At 47.2% G+C, this 16,691-nt stretch overlaps 1 protein-coding gene across 1 annotated transcript in view; it reads right to left on the reverse strand.

The window, feature by feature from the left end:
• The window catches only part of LOC142574166 (neprilysin-1-like), a 72,386-nt gene that overhangs the window by 23,097 nt on the left and 32,598 nt on the right, over positions 1 to 16,691 (reverse strand). The window contains exon 4 of the mRNA XM_075683319.1: positions 15,173 to 15,367. Within this exon, the coding sequence (XP_075539434.1) occupies positions 15,173 to 15,367 (195 nt within the window). The remainder of the gene's footprint in view (positions 1 to 15,172; positions 15,368 to 16,691) is intronic.

The raw sequence follows: 16,691 nt of genomic DNA on the forward strand, positions 1-16,691 counted from the left end.
GAAGCCAGCCTGTTCCCTTGGTTGACTGAAGTCCAGTGTTGCCCTTATTCTACTGGAGATTATTTTGGTAAATATTTTATATAATACTGGGAGTAAGATAATGGGCCAATTATTTTTCAATTCTTTACCGCCTCCCTTTTTGTGGATTAGTATAATGTTTGCATTCGTCCAGTTTTCTGGCACCCTTGCAGTTGATAGACACTTTGTATGAAGAGTGGCCACTTTTCCAAGCATTAAGTCTCCTCAATCTTTGATAAAATCAACTGTTATTCCATCTTTCCCTGCCCCTCTTCCTCGTTTGATGTTCTGCAAGGCCCTTCTGACCCCAACGCTAGTTATAGGAGGACTCTCTGTATCTTGTCCATTACTGTTTCTAATGGAGGTATCCTGATTCCTCTGGGTATTGTACAGGTCAGTATAGAATTCTCCCGCTGCTTTTACTATACCTTCGAGATTGCTGATGGTATTACCCTGCTTATCTTTCAGTGCATACATCTTGGTTTGTTCTATGCCAAGTTTGCTTGTCACTGATTTCAGGCTGCGTCCATTTTTTTACATCTTCTTCAGTGTTTCTGAAGTTATAGTTGCAAATATCACTTATTTTCGCCTTGTTGATGAGTTCTGACAGTTCCTCGCATTCTATCTTATTTTTGAGTGGGACATTTTCATTCTTTGTCGTTTCTTTATTAGGTCCTTTGTTACTTGGGAGAGCTTGCATACTTGTTGCCTTGGTGCCTTGCCTCCAACTTCAATTGCTGCCTCTGAAGCCAGCCTAGTTACGGTTACATTCATTACCTCTATGTCGTCTTCATCTGTGTGTTCTAAGGCTACATATTTGTTTTCAAATACCAACCTGAATTTCTCTGCTTTTACCCTTACTGCCTGTAGGTCGACCTGTTTCGTCTTGCCCAATTTTACTCTTTCTCTATTTAAATGACGGTGAATCCTAGCCCTCACTAACCTATGATCACTGCAGTTTACCCTATCTATCACTTCTACATCCTGCACTATGCTGGGATCGGCTGTAAGTATGAAATCAATTTCATTTCTTGTTTCACCTTAAGGGATATTCCAGGTCCACTTTCTGTTGCTGCGCTTCCCGAGAAAAAAAGGTTTTCATTGTTCAAAGCTTATTTCTTTCTGCGAATTCTACTAGCATCTCTATTCTAGAGTTCCAAGAATCGACGCCGTAGTTGCCAATTGCTTGTTCCCCTGGGTGCTTTTCCCCCACTTTTGCATTGAGGTCGCCCATTACTACAGTATACTAAGTTTGCACTTTTCTCACCGCTAATTCAACATCCTAATTAAACTGATTTTCTTCATCAACATGGTGTCTGGATGTTGGAGCATAGGCTTGTACTACCTTTTATCTATACCTCTTATTAGGTTGATTACGACTACAGCCACCCTCTCACCGGTGCTGTAGAATTCGTCAATGATGCCCGCTATGTCCTTATGGATTAGGAATCCTACCCCGTATTGCTTCTAATCTGGGAGACCTCTAAGTAGAGGACATTCCTGACCAGTTCTTCTATTGTCATTAAGGCCGATGATATCCATAATAATGTCTGATATTACCGCAAAGAGTCCTGCTAAGCTAGCCTCACTGGACAGAGTTCGGCAATTAAAGGTTGGCAGGGTCAGTTTCCATTGGCTGTCTGTCTGAGCACAGAGATTCTTAGCACCCTCTGCTGCGTTACAGGTTTGACCACCATCTTGCTCAAGTGCACACAGCTGCTGGGCACTGAGGGCCATGGGTTCCCTTAAAGAATCATTAGGGAGGTGATGGCCCAATACTGCACCAGGGAGGCCAATTAATGTTCTGGTTCTGGGTGAAGCTTAGTGGGCCTTCTTAATTTCGTTATAGCTGGACTTATAGAAGGATTTGAACTACCGACTACGGCAACTGAACATTCGACATAGCTCACGCAGATAACCCTGTAGGCGACAAGGCTAACTTAAAGCCGACAAGCACAGCGCAGAGGGCCTACGTGCCTAAAAACTTTATTTATCCGCGATAGATGTGTTTTCCTGATCGCGATCAGTAACTCAATATAGAACGATTTCGAAACAATTCTGGCCTTGTAGTACCGGAATCTCACGAGCTCAGGCGGCCGTGAACTCGGCTAGGCAAACCACAAAGGCTCACCGACTACCGTTCACACTTGCGAATACGTGCTTGTGATCTACGGGAGCACAAACGAAAACCCACCAAAACGAATATAAGTACAAATGTAGAAGAAGTAAATGCACGCTAACTACGACCATTTTTGTATTTATTATTGCTTTTTTTACTCAATGAAAACCTGTATGAAAATTTTGCAACTGTTGTCGTTACATTACTTTTTTTCTTATTGTTTGCGTAATACGTCAACCCTTCTCATCACTTTTTTTCTCTTCCTTTAGTGCTAGAATATTCCTGGGGGCTACGGGGGAGGCTCTCACTAGAAAGTCAGCGCGAGGCATGTCGGTAGAGTCAGTTTAAGTCAATTCGGTATATATCACGTGCCTGAAAACTTGCTTGAATTATCCGCGGTATGCGGTTTCTGCTCATCGCGGCAGGAGACACGGCGCAGTGTTTCACAATGGCTCTAACGTCGTGGTTTCAGAGGTTCCCGTACGCAAGCGGCCAAGAACGCGGCTAGATTCACGATCTATTTTTGGCGAATTTGAACAGTACTTAAATGTAGTGCGAAATAAAGAAAATAAGAAAGTGAAAAAAAAAACAGTCAGTTACTTCATGGACTCGGCTGTCTGTCTCGTACATCGGAGAAGCGCGGAGAAAGCGCGGGAGGGAGGCTGGGCGGCTTCGACTCCGTCGATAAGCGCGTACTTCGCATGGCTGCGCGCGCTCGCGTGCGGGGTGTCTCGAAAGCGATCTGCAGACGGCTTATACCTTTGTATACGCTTTGTTGTACACTCTCTTGCATTAAAGCGATAGACAGCACGAATGAAGGACACTTTGCTCGCTGCTGCTGTAGTGCTTGCTCTCACCGGCGCTTTGACAGCTAGTGTCCGCGCTCATCGATTGTGGTGTGTTTATGTTTGCTGGAGCGCGTTGACACAATGGTTCAAACTCTGTTAGTAAGGGAATGTTTTTTTTTAAAGTTTATACAGCCGATAAAGCTACTATCCTCAATTCGTATAGCTGTCTACTAATTCTCTATCGCAAGCAATGCTTTGCCTTTCGGGCGAAGCTGCTACTATTTCAAAAGGTGGTCTCAAATGACACCCACTTAGCAAGAACAATGTATCCTCGCCGTGCGCCTTTATTCAGAAAACCTACACTCTTTCATAATATATAGCGTTTTTAAAACATAAGGAATCTTTTTTTAAATCGCCTTTGGCCGAAAACACAATGTCACAGGAAGAACAGACAAGATATACTCAATGGGCAGATGACAGGCATACAAGATGGAGCCCGTGCGCATGACTATTGGCGATCGTCGTCTTTTTCAGTCCTCTCATAATGGTTCGCTCCTGCAGCACCTCGTAGCATGACCCCTGGCAGCGAAGGCGATGTCCCGGCGCTTGGTAGGTTTGAGTGATATTGCTTCAGTCGAGCGACGTGAACGGCATCAGAGGAGGATCGCGTTGTGGAGGTATCGAGAGGATGTAATTCGTAGGTCACATCTGTCACTTGCCGCAAGACACGGTATGGGCCTGAGTAGGGTGAAATCAGCTTCTCACGAAGACCAACTTGGCGTGCTGCTTTCCAAAGAAGCACGATGTCATCACGGATAAAGCGAGCATCGCGATGACGATCGTCATATATGCGTCGTTGCTTTTTTTGGGAAGTCGTTAGACGAAGGCTTGCAATCTCGCGTTTGTTGAGGGCCCGAGCCCTTGCTATTCTGCGGCTCCCGTCTCGCTCAGGGTGCACATTCTTGGGAATGGGGTGTATCCTGAGGTTACAGTGGAGGGTAGGAGAAAGGGGGAACCCCTCGGTAGGGCGTGTAATTTGTGTTAGGCTTAGTTGGAGTAACAGATTGCGGCCAGCCTCTGAGCTAGATAGACGGGATATTTGTGCCGTAAATGTGGTTTCTGTGAGTTCCTCAATGGTGTTATGGACACCGACTTTGAGGAGTCGGTTATTGATGTGTTGGGAGGAAGGCGTAGAGCTGCTTTCGTGCCACTCCGTAGGAGCGCGTCTAGCCGGTCTCTCTCCTTCTGTCGGAGGAGCAGGTATGGAAGAGCGTATGCGGTGCGGCTTATGATGTAAGCCTGGGTTAGGCGAAGCGCGTTTCTCTCACGTAAGCCAGCCCGGCGGTTCGCTAGGCGGCGAATCAGTCGGGTGGTCTGTTGAGCGTGTGTTTGCAGAGTATGACTTCTCCGTGCGCGCCATAAGTGACATCTAGACCTAGCGCTCGGATTTTGGATACAAGTGGGATGGGATGGGTACCTAGCGTAAAGATCATGGGAGGAACAACTGAATCGTGTTGCTTGTGAGGATTGAGAAATAGCTCCGATTGTGAGGGAAAGAAGGTCAGGCCACGCTCCCGTACAAATGTGTCGATCGCTGTTAGTGTCAATTGTAGGTGTTCCTTTATTTCGACGTCACTGCCTCTGTTTCTCCATGCAGTAATGTCGTCGGCGCAAAGGCTGAAATGGATGAAGGGGATTTGAGCTAGTTGTTGGGGTAGGTGAAGGAGTGCTATGTTCAATAATATAGACGAAAAGACGGCTCCTTGGGCGTACCTCGTGCCCCCAGCGTGATACCTGTAAGGCGGTGGTCGCCGAAATTAAATGTTGCTGTTGCGGTGGCTGGAGGAAGTCTCGGATGTAGTTGTACATCCTGGTGCCGACTGCCAAGGTTGTAAGATTCTGTAGGATATCTGAACGTGTAACGTTACTAAATGCCTTAGTGAGATCCACACTTAGAATAGCTTTGGCGTCTTTGGTTGGGGAATCTAGAATGTGATGTTTTAGCTGTAGGAAGATGTGCTGTGTGAAAAGCCTAGGACGAAATCCAAACATGCAGGTGGGCATCAGATCGTAGCTTCCTACGTACCGGCAAAGTCAGGTCTGGAGTACCTGTTCCATGAGTTTGCCGACAGAAGAGGTCAAAGAGATGGGTCTGAGGTTAAAGATGAGCAGAGATTTCTTAGGTTTAGGTATGAAAACGACTTTGGCCTCTTTCTGTTGCGGTGGAAGGGTGCCCTCTTACCAGCTACCGTTAAAGTACTCGTTAAGGGCCGCAATGGATTGGGCGTCGAGATACTGAAGTGCCTGGTTATGTACCACGCCTGGGCGGGTCTGAGGACGTGTCAAGTTTCTGGAGTTCAGCCTCGACTTCTCCTTCTGTGTTGGGTTGATCGAAGAGGTCTTTAAGGGGGCCTGCATTTGCGCGGTGTGTAAGGGAGGGTGTGTGGGGAAGTACAGATATAGAAGTTCTTGGGAGAGTTCCAGTGGAGATGCATCGGAAGTATGTATCAGTTTGGTTTGGTTGTGTCTTTGTGTACTCTTAGGCTGTGTGTGGTCTATTAAGTGCGTAAAGAGGTTCCAGGTCTGAGGTAAACTCATATTGCCATCTAGCTTTTTGCATAGTGACTTCCAGTTTTGTCGTGAAAAAGTCGCTGCGTGCTGCTCTTTCTCTTTGTTGCGACGGGAGAGGTGGCGTCAAAGTGTCCGGTTCCAACGCTGCCTTCGCCAGCGTCGTTCTAAGCCTGCTTTAGCTTCCCATAGATGTAGGAGGCGGGAGTCAACTGTATCGCTTGGGTAGTCCTCCGCTAGGGGACTAGTTACTAATCGGGCATCAGTTTGCAATTGCTTGGACCATTCGGTGATGTCTGTGATGGAGGCGGAGGTGCGGTCTGCTCTACATGATCGGAAAGAATACCACTTCGTGAAAGTGGCGCCTCTGGGAGCGGGGTAGTTGAATGTTTAAGAGAATTTCTATGATGCGATGGTCACTACCCAAATTCTCTTGTGTGTTGCACCATGTGGCGTGAGGGAGGCGATGTGCGAACGTAAGGTCTGGTGAAGTGTCCTTACAGACACTGGTTCCCGTGCTTGTAGGAGAGGTAGGGTCGGTGAGTAGGAAGAGGCCGGCTTGTTGCGCTGCTAACTACACCCGACGGCCTTTCGGTGTGTCATGCGGGTAACCCCAGGCAGTATGCGAGGCAGTAAAATCTCCTGCAACCAGTAAGGGGCACTTGTATGCTATGCGCTTCGCAATTGTAAAGATGCGTTCGAAGTTGCTTTGTAGGTACTTTGGGTGGCTATATACATTTAGGATGAAGAGAGTCTTCAACGGAGCGCGTTTCGGCACAATATCAGTTAGAAGGTGCTCAATGTCTTGAATCGCTAGGGAATGGAAATGGTGGTGATTGAGCGACGAACTAGAAACGCTAACCGGGAGGGTGGGGGAGGGTGAACAGGAGTACAGCCGGGAAAGGTAAGTGGGTTGGAGGGTTCCTGCAGGGCAAAGATGTCGGGCTTTATTGCGCAGGACAGCAGTTCGTGCGCCACATGATGCTTCTGGTCAAAGCCCCGGCAGTTCCACTGCCGGATTGTAGGATTAGGGTTTGGATCTGCCTTCATGAGAGTCGATAGGAGGGGGTCGGAGCAATAATGGAGAGGGGGAGTCGTGAGCTATGGCAGCAATAGGGTTGTCCTTTCCTTCCGTTCCTCTACCCTTCTTCCGTCTATTTGGGGTGGAATACCGCTTTGTAAAGGCGGGTGAGCAAAAATTGAGCCGGGTATCATGATCACTACAACGGTCAGAGAATCCTTGGTTTAGCACATCTAAACGTTGGATGAGAGCAGCATTCTTTTGTGTAATGTAGCTTACCGCGCTTTAGAGGGTGGCACATTCCTGTTTGATGTGAATAAGAGCGTACTGTAATTTTGCCTCAAAGCGAGCAGCGAAGGACTTAAGTAGGGTTGGTATGTCATCTAGTGAGATGTGGTTGGAGGGAGGGGGTGTTGTGTACGGAGTTGAATTTGTAGAGGGTTCGTGTCAGCCTCCATTGCTAGCAAATCAGTAGAGGAAGTAGGGTTGGAGTGACTGGGCAAGGTTTGGGTTGAGGTTGGCAGGCTGGTATGCGGCAGGATTGGGGGCAGATGGAATGGGAGATCCAGAGGCAAAAGCACTCATCTGGGCTTGCAGTTTGGCGATGTGTTGACGAAGGGCGGCTGCTGTGGCTTCTGCTTTGGACGCCGCTGCCTCCTCTTGGGATTTCGCAAGGGCGTGTTGTATATTGGGAGTCGCTGTCATGGATGCCGTGTTCTTGTGAGAAGAAAGGGAGTGTCCCAGGCTTGCTTCAACAGCGCCGTCCAGCCTTGCTTGTGTTGGTTACGCGACATCTCGGGAAAATTGCACCCGGGTGCGACTAATTCTTGCTGCTGCGTTTGTGGGTGGCTCGGCTGTTTTCGTGAGTGGTGAAGCTTTGGTCTCTTGCACTATCCTGTGCCGGTAAGGTGAGGGCCTCCGCACAAAATGCACCTAGGCTTGCAACGAGGCTCTTGTTGCGAATGTTGTGTTCCACAGCAGGGACAATGGTTGTTCTTGGGACTTGGGCATGCGCCATGACGGTGACCCGGTTGTTTGGGATTGGAACAGATATCCGTGCTGCCGTGGTATGTGGTGCAGCGGTGGATGGCTGCCATGTACTTTATGCAGTGCAGTACTGCGTTTGCGTCGAAGGTGATTAGAATGTAGTGGGTCTTTCCCATGCGTCGGGCTGGTAGTACGGTGTACTCTGTATTCCTTCTGACCAGGTCTTGGTAGAGTTGCGTTGGGGTCTCGTCGTCATAGGCGTCTGTGATGACTCCTCTGGTAGCCCCCGGAGGGGGGATGCTACGTAAGCGGCGCACGGGTAGGTTCGATGCCCAATGGTGAAGGAGGTCAGCATATTCAGAGTCTCGGGTGTTGGGAAATGTGTTATTGACATGGTGAACGTATTGTTGGCCGGATGGATGCGCAGGCAGAAGTCGCCCGGTAGAGTGATTTGGAGCTGGGTCTGCACTGCCTTCCTGATTTGAGGTGTTGGGACGTCTCGGAGTCGCACTTCACCTTGCGGGCGAACGACCACTCTAATAGCGTTGGGTGGGAGCGGCGGCTGCTGCTTGCTGCGTTGCACTGTGAGGCGAGCCGCCTTCGTCGCAGGTTGTAGGCGGGCTGGCGCCTTGCCGCTGTCGGTTGCGATTGCTGCGTCGTGCGCCGCGTTCCTGGCGTTCGGGTTCGCTGCCTCGGACGTGGCCTTATCGGAGAGTTCAGGTGGTTACGGCGAACTGGCTGGCCGGGAGGAATAGGCTGTGTAGAGAACCGGTATCCAATCGTCTGGCTGGAGCTCTTGTGTGGTTACGGTGTGGCCTTCAACCGTCACTTCCTTTTTAACGGCTGGCGTCGCCGCCGGTGCCGGCGGAGTGGCGGAGACCAAGTGAGGCTTAGCTCGGCAGCTGAGCGTCTCTGTACGATAACCGCTCTTAGCACAAGAAATGTCAGATTTCGCCGGGAATGGGCGGCTTCCCTGTCTTCCTTAGGCACTGATTCCGCTTTGCGAGCAGAATAATGGCTGTAGGAAAGATTGGGTAGGAGTAGCACATACCGTTTCTGGGACCTGATGTTACAGGCATCCGCTCGCGGTGGCCTCCTATTGGGGCCTAGGACTTACGGAGTCGCCATCTGTCGGAAGCGCCGCCCTTCCGTAGTATGAGGGAGCACATGGCGCGCTCCTCATAGGTTTGGCTTACGGCGCTTAATAAATATAACACGCGGCAGCCCTCCTGTATATTTCTGTAAGTACTCTCAAAACGGGGGAAATTTATTACTGTCGAAATAATAATCTTGGGCAAAGAGGAAGCACAGAATCGTTTGCACACGCCATCTCTTTACGAAATACGTACAGTGAAAGTCACTGCGTGCGGTCGCCGCGATGGGGTCTCCCAAACCAGCTTGCGCGAAAGGTCGGCAATCGCTGAGCCAAACTATGTGAAATATGTTCAGATAGTAAGCGGTCTGTATAATCAAATGGCGCATAACAGAACGAAGCCTCAATGCAGGCAGCGATCGCACGGGTCTGCGGAGACCGACTGCGCGTCTGCATGCATGTCCGCGCACAATGTTTAGCTTTCACTGAGAGCATTTTCGCACTGCGCCGTAAGCTTTAGGCCGCAGAATATCAGCATTTGACAGTACACAAGCAACCATTGTTGCGTGAACGCTATCAGAGTTGTTCAAAAATAATGTCGTTATAGAGACTTCGACGCCTACGGGGACTGTGATGTGCCGTCGCGACGATTCAATCTTTTTTTTCTGGAAAATTCTTGGACGTTTCAATATTATTTCTCAAGTTGCGTCGCACTGTATGTTTCTCGGTCTTCTCAGCGCGCGATTGCCCGCTGCTACTTTTTCGCAATCCAGTACATTAATTCATAACAAAAACATGACCGTGTGTCATACCTTATTCTAATGGGCTTCTTACCGCTCCCTTTCCATTCTAGTGAACTAGCCAGAATCTAGCCTGAACAAGTTCGTAGACCAAATAAAACGTCATGACATTAGCCGCGCAGCGGACGTGGGCGAGCGTCTCAGTGCGCGTTTTCGCCATCGCCATCCCGGCGCCATAGCAGAAATCTTGCTCGCATCTGTGCTTGCTGCATACCCGAGTTGTAGCCGATGGCTGTTTGCCGGTCCTCAGTTTCGCGAGCTTAGCTTCACGCAGCTTCTTCTCCTGCGGCTACCTGTGAATAAGGCTGACACCGGGCTCCGTTGCACACGTCCGGCACTGTGGCACCGAGCAGTGCCTCTACCATGCTGCACGCCTCCAAAGGCAGCCACTACCTATTATAGTAATTTCAAATGTTGTCAAACAGACACCCAAGGCGGGAAAGTCTCACAACTTAATCAGAACCGCAGTGCAGGTGAGGCTTTCGACTTTCGTTTTCAGCTTGCTTCAGCGCTTCCAAAGCAGCCCACGCGGCCGCTGTGTCCACGTGATCCGCCATACTACGTCAAGCCGACGTTGGCGCCAGGTTTTCCAGTGGTGGAGCTCGCCCCCAATAGGGGCAAGTCCTGACGGTGGGTGGCGGCGGCGTAGTTCTCCGCTTCTCGTTGAGGCTGCCGTCGTTCAGGTAGTTGTGGCGGCTGCTTATCTCCTAGCCTACGATGTGTGCAATCGATGCCACTTGAGGCTGCGATGAAGGGACCAACTACTAAAGCTCCTCCTTTACGACCGCTCTAGTGGTCTCGCACAGGTCATCGATGCCAGTGATTGAACTTCGGCGTAGTTTTTCATGAGTATGCGCTGGTTGAATTACCTATTCCGCATTTCCAGTGCTCTTTTGATCTCGGTGGCCTCAAAAATAAACTCTTAGGCGGTCCTCGGTAAGTTTCCTATCATTACGGTGAAAAGTACTTGCTTCACACCGCGCATGAGTAGGGCAGCTTTCTTGTCCTCGGATATTTGAGGGTCGGTGTGGTGCAAAAGACGTGTCATCGCTTCCATAAAGATGGCAACGCTCTCGTTACGTAGCTCCATTTGGGCTTCCAGTAGAATTTCGGCCCTTTCTTTTTTGACAACGCTCGTGAAGTCCTAAGTTAGTGGGGAACAGGTCCCACATTGTAAGGATGGACTCCTGGTTCCCGAACAAACTGCTCAGGGCAAACTCCAAGCAGAAATATACATGGCACAACTTATCCTCAGAGGTCCAGTTGTTGAAAGTTGAGATCCTTTGGAAAGTATCGAGCCACGTTTCTGAGTCGTCGTCCAACAAATCTGCAAGGCAGGTAGGTGGCTACTTAAGCTATTTCAGTACGATGATCGCAGGGGATGCTTCCGTTATGTTGGTAGTTAACTTGCCGAAGATCTTTCTGGTTGTGTCAGGTAGAAGTCCGTGCGGCGGAGGCAATTGTTGTAGACTGCGGCTAGCTCGCTGGTCAGTCGTTACGTGGGTCGTGTCGTCGCTGTTCCGGCTTGGATAGCGGCATTGCGGGGAGTCCGGTATATTAACGCCGAAGCATCCCCACTTCATATCACGTTATCGTGATGGCATAGAACAACATGATGTCATAAGCGTGATGTAAAAATGTGAACTCTTCCTTGGACGAACCTACGCCCAGCAATACAAGTGGCGCTGAAAGCTCAATGATGGCATCGAGCACCGCCGGTGATCGTAAAATGTGATCTGCGGGTCAAGCCTTTTGGCTTTTATACATGACTTGTCGAACGTTTCTGCGTTATCACTGATACCCGCTTGCCCCCCAGAAAGCACTCCTCTCGCGCATACAATCTCATTACTCAAAGCTAGGCAAGAACGTACAGACCAGGTAGAACCAACGATAACGTTCGAGTAAGCTCCAAATCCTGCAGGCGGATTTTGCTGAGCGATAATTTCCAAGTTAATGGGTGGAATAGAGCCCCCGGAAAAAAAGGTAAATAGGTACACGTGTCAATATCAAAGAGGTAGTTGGTTTTCGCACAGTAGAAGTGTGCGTGTGGTTCTCACCTAATGGTTAGGTCATCGCGTTGCTCTGCTGGGGCACCAATGCTCGATCCCACCATTGGGCACGTAATTAAAAAAATACGTATATATAAGACATTAGGCAAGACAGTAGGAGCAGCAGTACGCACCAGCTACGGTCAGGAATGCCCGGGAGAGTTAGCCGAGATAGCTTCGTTTTAAAAGCAGAGAAGCAGAACTAAGGTGGTCATAAAAGAGAATGCTGCTGTCACAGTGAATCAGTTCAGAGCCGACGGGTTCGCTGAAGTCTGCTGCCTTTCCTTTCCGTTTACTAGCACATTACCAAGCCATAGCTTCCAGCACACATCTCGCGGACCGCTTGTTACCGTGCTTTCTGGATACACGACCAAGGGTGACGTTGCCTGATGCGCTTTCCAAATCACCGTCGGTTCATGCAGGGGAAAATTGTTTCAGACGTGGTCGTTCCCGGCCTGCATCTTTTGCCATAGGTTTAGCGTGCTCTGGCTAAATTGAATTATTTAATCAATCTTTGCAAACTCAACTCCTTAACTAAAGTTTAGTCGGTTCACTGGGAGTTCACTGTAGCTAATTGTTTGTATTTAAAAGCACGTCACCAGTGTAAAAAAAACAAGCAGATTCAGGGTCAGCAGAAGTGTAAAATAACGTGTTGTTTATAATTACCGCGTTAGAAATAGTCACCTAAGCTAGATAGTGATAGAGCCGTATTGAGTAAAAATTCCGCAGTATAATAAATTATTTCGCTAAGCCCACCTTAGTAGAAATGGCAAAGTGATTGCTTTGGCAGTCTCATTTACAATTAGCGTGTCTACATTCAATTTCAACTCCATTCTGGGATATTTCGCTCGCGTTATATTGCATTTAATCTGTCAGAGCGATGCCATAATTCCTTTTCCATTCCATTCCGATTGTTTAACAATATGGAATAACTCCGGAATCATCCTAAGCTGTAGTTGTTACTCCGCAACTCTGATATGCACGCACTGCCTGAGTTTTGTTTTCATAGGTTTTTTCATCGCGCACTTATACACAATATTCTTAGCACTTTTACTATATCGATATATAGATATTGATCTGCAATAACACCCTACTGCATTCCAATTATGAAAATTTGGCCATTATGTGTTCTTACAACTTAGTTACACAAATCACTTACAAAGAAATACAACAAAGAATGTGTACTCCCGGATTTAAGCAAGTCCCACGTTTATAGTTATCTAATAACGAAATGCAACATGCATTCCTAACTCCGTTAACAGTGTTTCGCGGTGATTGTATTTCGAAAAAAATATCTGGTAACACCCGCTTTGCAAGGACTTTAAAAAGGTGTTAATGCGACCTGGTGGGTAATGAATCCATATGCAAAAAAAGAGCGTGCAATGAACAGAGTGGGGAGGGGGAATTATCATGCACTTCCATTAACGTATGTGTCAATTGATTAAAACTTAAACTCACAGGCATGAAACTAAATTGTTGTATCTGATAAATGGCGCAGGTATCCAAACCCTTTGACAATCAGCGCGATTTAAAGAGCGCTGATGCATGCGTCATCTTTGCTAATCGTGGCAAAAGCTTCCAGAATCTCGTGTGTTGTTTGGTCTATGTGCCGAAGCAGAACGCGCCACCCCAAAAACCACCTTAAACCCAAATAAAAAGCAACTGGTCAGTGTATATCTCGCGCAGATTTTTAATGCAAAAGCATTTATGTGCCCCATCAAACCGCGAGCGTCCAGCGTTTAACATCCGATTGTACCAGTAACCTACGTGATCAAGTGATTACGTCACTTCCCCGACGCTGGACCTGCTGCGGCTTGCACTTCGAAATGCCACGGTGAACCGCCACGGCTTCGGCCGGGCGCCGCGACCCATACCCAAGATATGGACAATGCCCAATTCGAAAATTGAGTTCACTCAAACTCAAAACCAACTTGTCTCACTTCCTAAAATGACTTGACCCACTCCCAAAACTTGGGTGGGCCACCCCCAAAATTGGCTCTGTCCAATTCGAAAATTGAGTTGACCCGCGTTCAAAACTGACCTGGCTCACTTCCAGAATTGGCTTGACCTGCCCAGAAAATTAACCTTGAGCAATTCGAACACTGAATTCACTCACGATCAAAGACGACGTGCCCATGCTCTCCCATGCTTCTCCAGCTACCCGGTCATGTGAGATTTGTGGCTATGTTGTCCCTGCAAACTTGTTAATCTCATCCCTCTACCTAACTTTCTGCAGCCCCCTGCTACGCTTTCATTATCTTGGAATCCATTCCGTGAGCCTTAATGGCCACCGGTCACCTTCCCCCCTCATTACATGACCTGCCCATGCCCATTTCTTTTTCTTGATTTCTACTAAGATGTAATTTACTCGCGTTTGTAGTTTGCGGTTCTTTATTGGGCGAGTAAAATGCACGAAACTACGAGGGACGTTCGGGAAATCACTTTCATCGTTTGTTTTAAAGGTAAGAAGGTGCACCAGGTGAAACAAACGTCGCCCTAAGAATCCACGCCGGTTGCTGGTTTAACGACGGAAGGAGTGTCAGCGGAGGAAGAATGACGCATGCGAAGAGTGCCGAAGAAAGAGTAGCAGCAGACCGGTGTGGCCAAGGTTATTTGCGTGGAAATCGCGATGACAGACAGACGTGTGCTAAGTACGTGGTCCCCAATGGAAGTGCATGCTTTCAGGGATAAATGGGCACTAGTTCCCTGCATTGAAAGTTACATTCTCAGGACGTCGCTTCTAAAACAATGCTGAGGTTGAGCAGGTTGTGCGACAGTTCCTTGCATCGCAGGGTGCCGACTTATACCGAACTGGTTTCTTCAAAGCGATTGCACGCTACCTCAAATGTATCAATGTCAGCGGCTATGTGCAAAAATAGAGCAAGGTCTATAATTCATTATCCCTTGGTGTATTTTTTGGCAGTAAAGTTGCCGCGCGAAAATTAATGATGTGACTTACTTTCAGAACGTCCCTCGTTGTTCTCTATCCAAGGCTATTCTACTCGAGTTGCACGACTATTTAACAAATGTTATGTAAGCTTGCAGGCTAGGCATGAGGAGGACAGAATAGTCGGGATGCTTTGAGAACATAATGGTCTGATCAACATAAACAGGACGAATATCTTCGGAAGGCGAAAAACAGTTAGTTGAGCAAACAACATCAAGAATAATAAAGGACCTAAAATTAAGCTACCTTGATACAACGAATAGCTCTGAATATGATTAGATACATAATTCTTAGAGAAGCAGACCGCCTCTTAAGGAGAAAGTTCTCTAAAAGTGTCAGTACACAACAAGGTATTGAATAATACAGTAATTTAAAAACACAATCAAGAGAATAACACTGCCAAATCCTTCAGAAGTGAGAGGTGAAATGATACAGTGCATTTTTGCAAGGCCGGCGGAATAGTCATGCATGAACTCTCTTTTACAACTTCGATCACTCTTAAGTGTTAAATAGAACGCATGCAATATTTTACTTGGCTAGTGTGCCTCTTGTTTATGACATCGCAGTAAACGACGCATAGTACTCCGCGGAAATTTAATATATTTAGTCACTACGCTTTCTATTTATTCGATTTAGTGGCTGATACCTTAGATTCTTAGATTGCAATATAGGTTACAGATAAGATTCACTACACTGGTACCGACGCTTGCAAATATGATATTGGCTTACAAAAAGCATGTAAATACGTTTTATCAACTCTATAAAAACAGAATAAGTACTAACTATAAAGCTCTTCCACGAAGGCTGCGTCAAGGCGTTGTCCTGGACTTCCCACGTAGGCCTTCATTTTGGCTAGCTTGCGAAGGGCGGTTTCACGAACTTCTTCCTTGACCCAGGTTGAAAACTTGAAAGCATCCCTGAAGCCATTGCGGATGTTTCCCAACATGGCCTTCACCTGATCCAGCATAAACGGCTTGACTGCAGCGTTGCAGATAAAGCGCGCAAACGCATTAGGATAATGGCAGCGCACGTCGGTTTCTGGTAAACATAATATCAATTTCACTTTAAATAGGTACCATTTTTCCCTTTTCGTCTCGCGTACTTCATTCGCACTGATTAGGAACACATGCAAAATGTCGGCGTGCAGAAAATAAGAAAATAAGGATACTAGAAATCAAGGGTGCTCTTCAGCACCTGCCCAGTGATTGATAATGGTCTAACAAGCGCCGTCGTGCCAGCCAGTGTTTGATTACAGAGGATTGTCTTCGTCAATACAAACGCATTAATGGACAGAGTTTAGTTACCTATTTCTCGCCGAAAATTACTGAGCAGAATAAGAAATTTAACATGTAGAACGAACAAAGTCAAAATATTGAAAAGGTGGGAATCCTTAGCTGTGAGAGGGAAAGGAAGGAGGTATCTGAGGGGCGTTATGTTGGCACCTATTCCAACAAATAGCGATAACAAAAACCAGAAACGGGCAAGCTGATACTTGACGGCTTTTGATTGTGGACTATTTTTGTTTTTTTGAGGAAGACGGAAAAATAAAGTTGTGCTTTTGGAAAGTTCTGACATGCGCGAAAAATACAGTAATAGTGAAATAACATAATACGGAATGCTCTTACAACGACTACTTTGTCGCTGGATGTTTGAATGTTGTTGCGAGCGCAATGTCATCGCCCAGATGGCCACAATCATCTAATAGATGTGCCGGTTTGATCCAAAGATGCCGCAAAAAAGGGATATCCTATGGGAATCCCTTAAATGCACTTAAATCTTAGGGACGTACAATGACATCAAAGTTTTGAATGTCCATTGAAAATCCATTTAGTTCATTCATCAGGCGTACAGCGGTCAAAATGTTCGAGGTTCATAGAACGTCTCTAAAAGAATACTTCAGACGTGCATTTCCCCTCCATAAAGTCTGTAGTTTAGGCGTGCACCGTAGGCCCTCCAGCTTTAGCACTGCATACGCCTTTCCATGATTTTCACGTGGACGACAATACGCAGTTAGTGCCAGTAGTTGGTGCGACTGTATCACGCTGCATCCTCAGTTCATATGTAATGGATGTCCATATATACAAGACGTCCCATTCTTTTGCTGGACATCGATCGATCGCTGCTACTTTATAACATGAATGTTAGCGCATGAAATGTACGTTTTTTTTTCGTAGAAGAATACCCATAAACAGTGGGGGATGCGAAATAAGAGTGCACATGCGCCCAAAACTTTCGTGTTGCAGATTCTGAGTTGTTGTTTACTTCGTTGTTTCCAACTTTGAAAAAGTAATCGAAAAACAAG

Source organism: Dermacentor variabilis, chromosome 3, assembly GCF_050947875.1.
Source record: "Dermacentor variabilis isolate Ectoservices chromosome 3, ASM5094787v1, whole genome shotgun sequence".
Lineage (NCBI taxonomy): Eukaryota > Metazoa > Arthropoda > Arachnida > Ixodida > Ixodidae > Dermacentor > Dermacentor variabilis.